Source organism: Misgurnus anguillicaudatus, chromosome 22 (assembly GCF_027580225.2).
Source record: "Misgurnus anguillicaudatus chromosome 22, ASM2758022v2, whole genome shotgun sequence".
Taxonomy (NCBI): domain Eukaryota; kingdom Metazoa; phylum Chordata; class Actinopteri; order Cypriniformes; family Cobitidae; genus Misgurnus; species Misgurnus anguillicaudatus.
Genome location: NC_073358.2, coordinates 2,060,208 through 2,071,511, shown reverse-complemented (window position 1 = coordinate 2,071,511; position 11,304 = coordinate 2,060,208). Strand labels below are relative to the sequence as shown.

At 36.7% G+C, this 11,304-nt stretch overlaps 1 protein-coding gene across 2 annotated transcripts in view; it reads left to right on the top strand.

Annotated features, from left to right (window-relative positions):
- The first annotated feature begins 723 nt into the window (after window positions 1–723).
- The window catches only part of rgs3a (regulator of G protein signaling 3a), an 86,264-nt gene continuing 75,683 nt past the window's right edge, over window positions 724–11,304 (top strand). Inside the window, exon 1 of one of the 2 annotated variants that reach the window (XM_055200307.2) lies at window positions 724–862. Coding sequence is in view for 1 of the 2 variants with exons in the window: in XM_055200303.2 (XP_055056278.2) it covers window positions 1,100–1,183 (84 nt within the window). In the remaining variant the exon portion in view is untranslated. Of the gene's footprint in view, window positions 863–1,084; window positions 1,184–11,304 lie in introns of those variants that run through there. The other variant, XM_055200303.2, reaches the window with a different exon arrangement.

The window sequence follows — 11,304 nt, the reverse complement described above, 5'->3', positions numbered from 1 at the left end:
TAGCTGTTATATTTGTTGATTTATTGATCATGAATGTCATTTTATTGCAATGTTTAAAATAAAAAATCCAGGACTTTTATATGCCACTTCAAGTGGACTCTTATATAATAGTATATTTATTTATTTATTCTTTATCTCCTTAATATCTTAATGAGATAAAATCAGTAAACCTAAAGCACTTTTATTTTATTTTATTTTATTTTTTCAATCAACACAGACATTTTACGTGATAAAAGTGAAAAACAAAACAGAAAATAATACAATCTAGGTGAAATAACAATGGGTATTTTCAGAGCTTATATTATATTTTACAAACAATTACCTAAAAATTTTTTTTATTTTCTCATTAGTGTGTCATACTATTGTTTTAATTCATTCTTAAATATTGTTAAATATGAATATTATTCATTAAATAAATACTAAAATGCCCCCAAATATTTACTAATCTTGCATTTTCCCTGTGTTTTTTAATATAAATTTAGTCTTTGTTCTTCAGAATTTGGAAATGATTTTTTTGTGTTTTTAGAACAGTAACTGTTAAGTAAAATATTCTCATTTATTAATTGTGTTAATTATAAAATTGTAGCACCAATGTATCTCATGACATTTTAATCTTATATTATTGTCTGCCTAATATACCCAAGTGATCATTTATTAGATTTGAATTAGATTTGATAATAAATCATAAACCTTTTACACACACATTCGCGCAGCTTTCAATCCCACAATCCATCTCGAGTTTGCGCAACGCGTTAGAAACGCTCGTCAGGTGGAGCAATGAGGCAAAGATGAAGAAGAAGAAGAAAAAGCAGCAGCAGCGAAATGTATCAACATTACTGATGTGCTTAGGGTTAAGGTACAGGTTAGTGTCATATGTTAATAGTGTAGCTTGGTGTCCTTTACTCAAATGTTATCAACAAATTTACTGCTAGCAAACGTCATCAGTACAGACGATGCTACAGACCGGAATTACGTTGCAAAGTATATACGCAAACAAATATCCAAGTTAACTTATACTTAGGTGACCTTTCATGATGAAGTTTGGAAAAGTCAGAAACATATATGCCCACCCTGCTGAAAAAAACAGCATCAAACCAGAATGGACCAGCATGGGAATTATGCTGGTTTAGCTGGTGGTCACCAGCATACCAGCACCAAAACAAAACATATGCTGCTCTTGCAGGTATGATATATACTGATATAAATCATGTCTGCTTCGTTTTAGACCAGTGGTTTCAAACTAGGGGCCAGGGGGCCGCATGATTGTGCCAGGGGGCCCTGTTTAATGACATTTTATAAAATACAGGAATGTATCATAAATTCTGTGTAACTATACTTCAGAAAATAAGGCTATTAACCAACAGCACTACATTGTATAATTTAATATGTTTTGTTTAGTTCAAATTGTATGTTTTAGAATAATTTATGACATCAAACATTCTTTGGGGAGGCACAAAAGGGGGCCACACGCCTAAAAAGTTTGAGAACCACTGCTCTAGACTGCTTGTTTTTGCTTTTATGGGATGCCCAAACTGTAATATATTTGATTCAGTCAAGCAAAGAATATGTGCTTTTAAAATATGTATACATGGTTATCCATATCTAGCTCAGCTCTGGATTAGTATCACTTCAGTAAGATTGCTTTATAATTATCAATTTAAAGTGTCAGACGGAGATCTTTAATGATGAATTCATCACACATTCACTCGCTTTGTGTCATAACTGCAGTTTCCAGTTGACATATTAACTGTGAGAATTTCAGTAATTGGCCCGTGTTTTGGAAAACGCTTTTCCCTGAGGCACGTGGACTCACGGACGATAGACTTTCTTAGAGACAAACAACTGTCCAAGCTTGACAGCGACATTTAAACACAACTGATGTCTAGATAACTGTTGGATAAGGTTAACAAACACAACTTTCAGTGGGGTTTTCCAATGACGAGATCTCTCTGAGTCAGTTTTACTTAGGGCTACATCTAAAAATGAAGTATATTCGATAATTCTATCACATTTATTGTGTTATATGTGGTCATTAAAAGATAATTTGTGTTCAAGTGTGTTTTAATGCAGTTTTAGAAATACAAAGCATCAGCTGTTTTTTGTGCGAGCGCAGCGAGAAAAAAGCACTGCTGCAGAAATTAACATTCACACAAAACTGTCAGACACAAGGGCTGTGCGTCTATTCTTGTCTATTTTAGCATAAATAAATGCAGCAAGATACTAACATAATTTCTATAACCATTGTATTGTGCAAAGTGAAGCCCAGAATACACTGCGTGATTTTTGGCTGTTCCAGACGAAATATTGCCATCGTGAAACAATCGTTGCATGGCTCTTTAGTGGTGGTCATATGTCGTACAGTGAGAAAGGTTCAAAGACGGACGTTTTCCCGCTCTTGCGACCAAAGATAGCCTACAATAGTTTTCTGACAGTGTCAGAAATTCAACATGATCTACGCACAGTGTGTTTTATTTACCAGTAGCGCATGCTGATGATGTTGTGCTAACATGTGACGCAGCCATCACAGAATACAATTCAATAGGTGTCATCATCATCTACATTAGTGATGTGAGGTACCAAGCTTTTTGAAGCTTCGAATCAATTGAATCAATTGCTTCGACAATTGATTCAGTTTTTCGAAGCGTTCGAAACACCACACACGCTGGCGATACCTGCTGGTCAAAATAGTATAAAAGCAGTTCTGTCCAAACAATTTACACTTTTTTACAACTCCCCCTAGTGGTGAATCATCAGATTTTTGAAACGTTTTGAAACACTTATGCAGCCTCGTTTGCTAAAATCACGTGAGTGACTTGGCCAGCTTTGAAACATGCTCCGAACCAATGATTTGAAACAAAAGATTTGTAAAAGTTTCGAAGCCTCATGAAGCAGTGCTTCAAAAGCGACCATCGCTAATCTTACAGGATGGCAAAAATCGTGCAGTGTATCCCGAGCTTAATGGGCTGTTTAAATTCTGCGTCTGAAATCGTGCAGAAAATGCGACTGCACTGCTTTTTTTCTTTCCAAAGCGCTCAGATGCTTGCGACCCGTATCGTCTGCCATTGCTAAAGTCCAGTTTATAGTCGTATTTATATTATTATTATTATTATTTATATTATCTGTAGCCTCTGCGTAGCTCTGCATAGCCTGATGTGCACCTCACCAAATTTTTACAGAATTGCACCGAACAAGTGAAAAGGTCAAATAAATTTTACCGAATAATGAGGTGTTTTATGACGCAATCAAATCGCAACCAGTGTGGAGTGAGAGGCGCGCAAATGCAGCAAACATGTTGGTAAAAGCATTTTAAATTGTCTGAAAAAGACACGAAAACATACAGCACTACAATTTTCATTTATCATTTAAAATCAAGACATCTTGAGCAATGTTGGGGGTACCGCATTACAAGTAACGTGCATTACGTAATAATATTACTTTCTGAAGTTACGAGTTACTTAGCATTACTTAGTTTAATTAATTCACTACACTGATTGACAGCGCGGGGCTCATACGTCATTGTCACTCGCGTCACGACACGAGAGAGTCTCACGAAACAAAATCAAGGTTAAATAATGCAGTAACGCAGCCTGCTTACGGGGAAGTAACAGTAATCTAATTACTGTTTTTGCAATTGTAATCTCTTACTTTACTCGTTACTTGAAAAAAGTAATCGGATTACAGTAACACGTTACTTCTAACGCCGGTTTCACACCGCATGCGTGAGCAGCGCGTAAGCGGCGCGTGTTTTTTTCGGCGCCCATGTTAACAAGTTAAAGCATGTACACCGCAAGCGTGAGCAGCGCGTGCTCGCGTGGCAGGAGCGTCGCTGAAGCAGCAGTGCTGTGATCATTTCGGCGTCGGGTCTATTTTTGCTGCGCTGCTCACGCTCAATTAAAGTGACAGTGCATTGTTTATGCTTTAAATGGTCGTGGATTGACGCGAAAAAGTGTAATTTAACCATAAAATAATAAATGTGACGCCAAGTGTGTTTAAAACAGTCATGACTTTGAGCAATTTAAAAGAAAGCAATGAAATATTTAAAAACACCAGAAGACTGCGCTGTCATTCACTGTCTGCCCAGCACTAAATGACTCCTCATCTATAATCTTCAGAGAAATAGAGACATACATCTATAAATCTATGCTTAAACTGTTGAAGGGAAACACGATCGACTGCTTTATGCTGTCAATCACTGAGTGATTTTTTATTTTATTGTAAAACTTCAGAGAAACAGATTTAATAATGTGCCATGGGCTTTTTATGTCTATAATTATGTATTGTGTCTATATCTGTCATTACACGGACCAGAACAGCACGAAAACAATGTGGGTTAAACAAATCACAGTTTTATAAATAACAATGACTGTCAAAAAACGTCTTGAAGAGGTTTTGCTCATTAATGCATGTACAATAAAGTAATGTGAAGAGATTTTGAGATTTTTATACTGTTATTAAACTGCACAGTATGCGCTGCAAACGCAGCCGGTATGAAAGCACAATGGCCACGCGCAGCAACGCTCTCCTCACGCGCTGCTGATGCTACGCATACGCGCTGCTCACGCATGCGGTGTGAAACCGGCGTAACGCGTTACTGCCCATCACTGGTTGTCACAGACTACAATTCAATAGGTGTCATCATCGTCTACATTAGTGTTGGGAGAAACTGGGAAATTAAACCAATTGCTTCGAAGTTAATGATCTGATAGAATGGCAAAAATCATGCAGTGTATCTCGAGCTTAAGAGGCTGTTCAAATTTCGCGTCTGAAATCGTGCAGAAAATGCGGCTGTGCTGCTTTTCTTCTTTCCCAAGTGCTCGGATGCTTGCGACCTGTATCGTCTGCCATTACTAAAGTCCAATTTATAGTCGTGCATAAGGTCTACGCCGTAGGTTATTTGTAGCCTCTGCGTAGCTCTGCATAGCCTGATGTGCACCTGCCAAATTTTTAACCAAATTGCACCGAATTTTCGGCAACCGAACAAGTGAAAAGGTCAAATACATTTTACCGAATAATGAGGTGTTTTATGACGCGATCAAATCGCAACCAGTGCGGAGTGAGAGGCACGCAAATGCAGCAAACATGTTGGTAAAAGCATTTTAAAGTGTCTGAGAAAGACACGAAAACATACAGCACTACAATTTTCATTTATCATTTAAAATCAAGACATCCTGAGCAATGTTTGGGGTGGGTAACGCATTACAAGTAACGTGCATTACGTAATAATATTACTTTCTGAAGCAACGAGTTACTTAGCATTACTTAGTTTAATTAATTCAATTAAAAAAAATTATCAACTGAATTATGTACTAAACTTAGCCTCAGCCAAGAAAAAGTAACTCAAAAGTAACTAAGAAGTAACGTAATCATTACTTTCCATGCAAGTAATTAAGTAACGCAACTAGTTACTTTTTTGAGGAATAACTTAATATTGCATTACTTTTAAAAGTAACTTTCCCAAACACTGATCCTGAGAAGCGTATGAGAGAGACACTGCATTTGTGTGGGTATTTGTCTGCTGAATGCACAAACACAGAGAACGAGAGACTTTAACTCTTCATCTCATGTCATAGAATGACAAAGAGCGTCAGCAGTATGTAATAAAAACTTCCTAGAACCAGTAAAGTTCTACAATGACAAACCCGCTTATATTAAACCAAAAATAAAGCGTTTATTAACAATAAGCTTTTTGTTAGACTGCTTTGTCGAGCGCTTTTTCCTCTATCATCTCCTGTCAATTTTGTTTCATCTCTTTTTCTCCCTGTGCTCGTGTTTGACCGTGCACGCAGGCGCGCGTCCGCTGCTCAAGATACAGTGCTATATAAGTGTTGTTGCAAGTTTGTTAAGGCAAAGTAATGAATAGGTTATTTGCATTTTGTGCAGGAATAGAAGATCGTATTATTATGCGTTTAGCCAAGACTCATTATGTGGTCGAATGTAAATAGAACAAAGTCTATTAATACAAAAGAACAAACATATAGATGAAATATAGATAAAGTTGCAAAAGTTATTAAGTCAAGACCAGTAAATGCTTTTCTAACAAACAGAAACAAACAGCATCAGGTTTATACTGCCACTTGATCCGACAACAGCGTCCTGGATCCCAGCGGACTCATGATCATATTTATCTGATTCGGAGCGAGGTTATTATTGTGGCATTTGACCTCTTTCCCTGATCACGCAGACTATCACCTGATGGGTATTTGTTCTCTCATCGCCCTTCTTGCGTAACACAATTTCTATTCCTGGAGTTGGTCAGAGCGTCTCTCTGTTTGCACAGTGCACACTTTATTCACGCTGTACTCTCGGAGTCTCGCTGCTGTTAAACGGAGAGAGCCGAGCTTTTGGAAAGAGCATCTGAAGTGCATTAGTCTCCAGAGATAAGAACTGAGCGAAAGGCAAATTTATTCAGCTGCACATAGATCTGCCTTCGCCTTTTACCCCAAGATTGCCAAAGCAAAGAGGACAGCTGAGGAGAATCTGGCATTTTTGATCAGAAAGTTTAAGGGACAGATATGAAGAGATAAAAGAACGTTAAGCTCTGTTAGATCTCGGCAGGGTTTGGGGACTGGTGGAGAATATGAATTCATATTGAAGGTTTTTAATGGGGTTCTAGTTCGGTTTCGTTTTATGTTAAAATGACAAAGTTAATGGGGTTTGGATTACATCTCCCACTGATTGTTAAAGTTTTTCTCTTATTGTTTGTTGGTGCAACTTTACAAGATCAAACATTTTTTGCAAGCTGTCTGCCGTGTTAACTAATCATTACAGGTTGAGCCAGTGACCAAAACTTTATTTAAAGAGATTTAAAGGGAAAGTTCACCCAAAAATGTCATCATTTACTAACTCTCATGTTGTTACAAACCTATAGAAATGTCTTCGTTCTGATGAACACAAAGGAAGATATTTTAAGCTATGTTTGTAACCAAACCGACCAGAGGCCCCATTGACTTCCATAGTATTCTTTTATCTTACAATGTATGTCAATGGGGCTTCTGATGGTCCATCATTTGTAGCACAGCAGGACATTTTTCAATGCTGAGTTTGGTCTTGTCCATACAATGGCAGTAAATAACTTCTATTGTTTTAAGCTTTAAAAGGAGGGGGGAGTAATAAAATATTTTTATGTGACTTGTGCTGTATATTTCTGTAGTGTTGTGAAAGCATATGGTAGATGAAAAATAAACTGAAATGCAATTATTTTGGAAAATCTTGACCTTGGCTGAAAGCAAATCCTGTGCAGCCCAAATTAAATATGGTGACACATCAATAATAATACAATAATGTCAAATGTTGTGTTTTCACCGTGCCTCCATATAGCCTATTGTATTTGGACGTTTTATTAATAATAGATTAGATTGATGATTTGATTTCTGACAATATTATGATTTTCACAAAATGATCAATTGGATTTTGGTTTGTTTCTATTTTTAATCACACTCTCCCTTTAAACTGATTCCAAGAAACTGATTGGTTGAATGTAAAAATCATTAATAAAAAGTGTAACCATGGAAAAATTAGGCAATAAAGAGTGAATATTAAAATAAAATAACAAAGCTGCATGTTTTGTAAAGAGATTGTCCTCCGGAAATAATGACATAAACGACAGATAAAGTAATAAAAAAGTAATTAATATAAAATAAGGTTGTTTGTAGAAGCAGCTTATTCATTTACAACCTGTGGTTACGTTTCAAGGTTGTTTGCTTTATGCGTCAGAAATAATGCATTAGAAACAACTCACGTTGCAAACCTTGCGAACTGAAGCCATAAGATCACTTATATAAAGAACTATGTGAACGCAACGCACACAGTCAGGATCATCCAAACCTAAACCAGAACATTAGAGAATGATGCAATCGGGTGATTCTCACGAAAACTTGGTTTTAAAAATGTCAAGCATGAAAATGTAAAAATTGCTTAAATTTACTTTTTTCCCACCAGATATTTAAAAACAAAGTCTGGAGTAAATGGGAACATTCATTTAAAAACTTTTACTTATCATTTAACACTTTTTGTAACATAATTTAAAAAAAATAGTCCTAAAAAAATCTCATTACCGCAACAGTCAGAAAACATCAACACTGACATATTTTCAAAATGACATGACAAACCTGAAAGAACATAATTTGGAGATTCTGCACATGCATTTAAAATCAAAGTATTATGCTTCTATTCATTAAATTAACATTTAATAAGCATCTGTTGCGGTAATGATAATCAAAATGTCGTGTAAGCATTCTGACAAGACAATATTTCAAATTAACTGTAAAAAAATGATCTTACCTGGTAGCCATCTTGAAGTAACTGGTCCATGTGCTTGGTCACTCAAAATCAAACTTTATTAAAATTCTGTATGTGTGCTTAAACTGTTCTCAAAAAGTGTTGCGGAGGATGAGAACATCAGGCATGGACACATCATTTTCCTAATTTTTCTTCATTATTATTATACATGAATATTCAGTAAATATTTTTTTCTGTCATCTAAAGTAGTCTAGCAAAACATCCATTTATTTTGTTTCTTAATATTATTGTGTTAATTTGATTAAATTACAACATAACGCATGTTCAAACACAGCCAGACACATTGCGGTAATGAGAATTTCAGCAGAAAATGAGATAAAATTTACAATTATAAATTCTTATGTTGAAATCACACATTGTGCAAGATAGAACACAGTATTGTGTTGAATCTGATGTTTTTTAATGTTACTATATTACACATTTTAAAGCTAAAATCATTAGTGCCGTGGTGTTTCAATGGTTTCGTGAGAATCACTCAATCAGTCATAAGAGCCAATAGCGTTTCAAAGCTAATGTAATAATGCAGTCGGTTACCCTTTAAATTGCGCAAATTGACATTGCGAAATGAAAATATGTCCAATGGAAACACCTTCATTTTTCATTTATCGCCCAAACTCTCATATATCGCAAAAACTTTTTGCGCTTGCATGAGGTGATTTTTCAGGCAATTCGGAAAAGATGTATTTTGCAAAACTGCCAGGTCACCTGATGCAAGTAATTCACATAATTATTATTTGAAGATGATGCTGCATGTACTAAAACCTCCCAGAAACACCTCAATATGTGACTGCTCCCAAGTAAAAGAGGTTTTCCTTGTCATTGTTTGGATAATACTTTTACGTCTCCTTCGGTTAAAAACACTGCCTAGTGCGGTGGATGTGATAGTAAACCTACCAACATCAGTGTTTGGAATGACAGGAAAAACTATGATTCAGTCCCATCGATTCATGGAAACGCAGCCATTTCTCATTAGTCTTTTGTCGACATTTAGAAAATAATGGTAAAAATTTGCAGCTATTTATATTTCACAATCAAAGATAACGTATTGCCCTTCAGCCGGCAGTTTTTAACTATTGTAAACCGAATCTGAGTTTGACAACAGATAGTGATCTCTTTTGCGTCTGTTCTTCATATAAATCAGTCGTTTGACTTTGTAAACTATGTAGTACTGTTTTTCCATTTCTGTGTTCAGGATTATTTGGGCGGGGCTAAAACTGCAGCTCGATGATGCACTGGAGCCACCACGCATGGCCCCGCCCCTAACACAATCACGAGCATCCATTCAGGTTGTAGCGAGTTTTGAAATTTAGAGAGAGGGCAGCTTTCCCACAAGTGGGCGTGGTTCAGCATTTGAGAGCAGATATTTGATCCCGCCTGTGTTTCCAAGATTTTGATAATTTATTTTATTTACTTGCCGTTTTTCCATCATTCAAATTTGGTAAAACACATTTAAAATCTGACTTTACAGGGACTTTAATAAATGCAAAAGCATGGTTTCTCCAATTATTTTTATGTCATGCTAAGTAAATCACCCCCAATATGGCTACAAAGTTCACATGCAATTTTTCAGATCAGAAGTGATCATCATCCTTTATTTGGGATCTTAGTGAATCACTATGTGCGTGAAAATCAATGTTCTACCTTACTGGAGAGTTCTCTTCACCTCATACAGGTGCATGTCAAAAAGATTTACACCAGAAAACACAGTTCCTCTCTGACTGAACGCTTTAATTCACAAGGTCAGGAGAACGTCATAAACTTGTCTTGTTCTGTGTGTTATTATACGTTATCACTTATGTCAAGTTTAATGTTCAGGGATCATACATAAACATTGTTTTGGGCTGCCATTATTCTTGGAGAGGGCTAAAAATAACCTATGACCACTCAGTTGTCTCACTGGGCGACAGTTTTTGCGTCATACAGGACACCAGGGAATTTTCTTTTAGTCACACTAGAACAGGTCGACGCTCACACAGACACACACACGCACACACACACTTATGCATGCACATGTACTTGCAGGTGAGGAACACATTTTCAGTATATATTTGTAAGATAGATGAAGACTAGTGTGTTGAATAAATAGGCTGGTTGTGTGTGTGTTGAGCAGAAATTAATGATCACATGACTTCTAGGCTTTGACTTTACAACACACATAAAGTCAAATATTATTTTTCGGACGTTGCTGTGAAAATAGGCGAGTAGTGCTTCGTTCATCTTTGCTTTTAATTAGAGAGAAAGGTCATGCTGTGAAGTACCAGTTTTCTACTGGTCATATGTATCCATGTGATATGAATTCGCAGGTCAGAGTTCAGCAGACCTAAGGGCTAGGTGTACCTTTTTTCCACGTCTGGCCCACGCACCCACATGTTAGCGCAGCTTTCTATGTATACTCACCGCGGCTATGTGCGTACGAAAAATGTCTTATTTAAATTATTGCTTTACCAGGCCGTCATGGCAGCAATGATTTGGCGACATTTACGTAAGCAATAAGGTACGAGAGGCTGTGCTGTATCGTGAATAAGTAACGGCTGAGGGGCGTTGTTAGGCACGACGCGAAGCGGAGTGCCTGCAACCCCTTCGGCCGTTGCTTGTTCGCGGTGCAGCGCTTGCCTCGAGTACCTTATTGCTTTTATAAAACGGTTACCACACAATATTAAAGTAAAAAAAATATCAGTGCAACTTTCATGAAGTTAAATCAATAAAAGCATTCCTTCCGCTAGAAAAAATCGTCCCTGACTGCGAACAACAACATGAAAGCTCAAATAAAAACAACAAACTGTTCTCAGACTTTGTCTCATTATATGTTTATGTGTTGCTAAGGGTGTTGCTAAGGGCGCAGTGATATTAAATAGAACCGTTTGGTGAAGCGGTCATAACAGTGTTTTATTGTGAATAAAGCACACCTATTGACCAATCAGAATCAAGGATTGGAACTAACCGTTTTATAAAGTACAATAAAAAATGTAGGATTGGTGAAGAAAAGTAGCGGATCCACCAATGCAA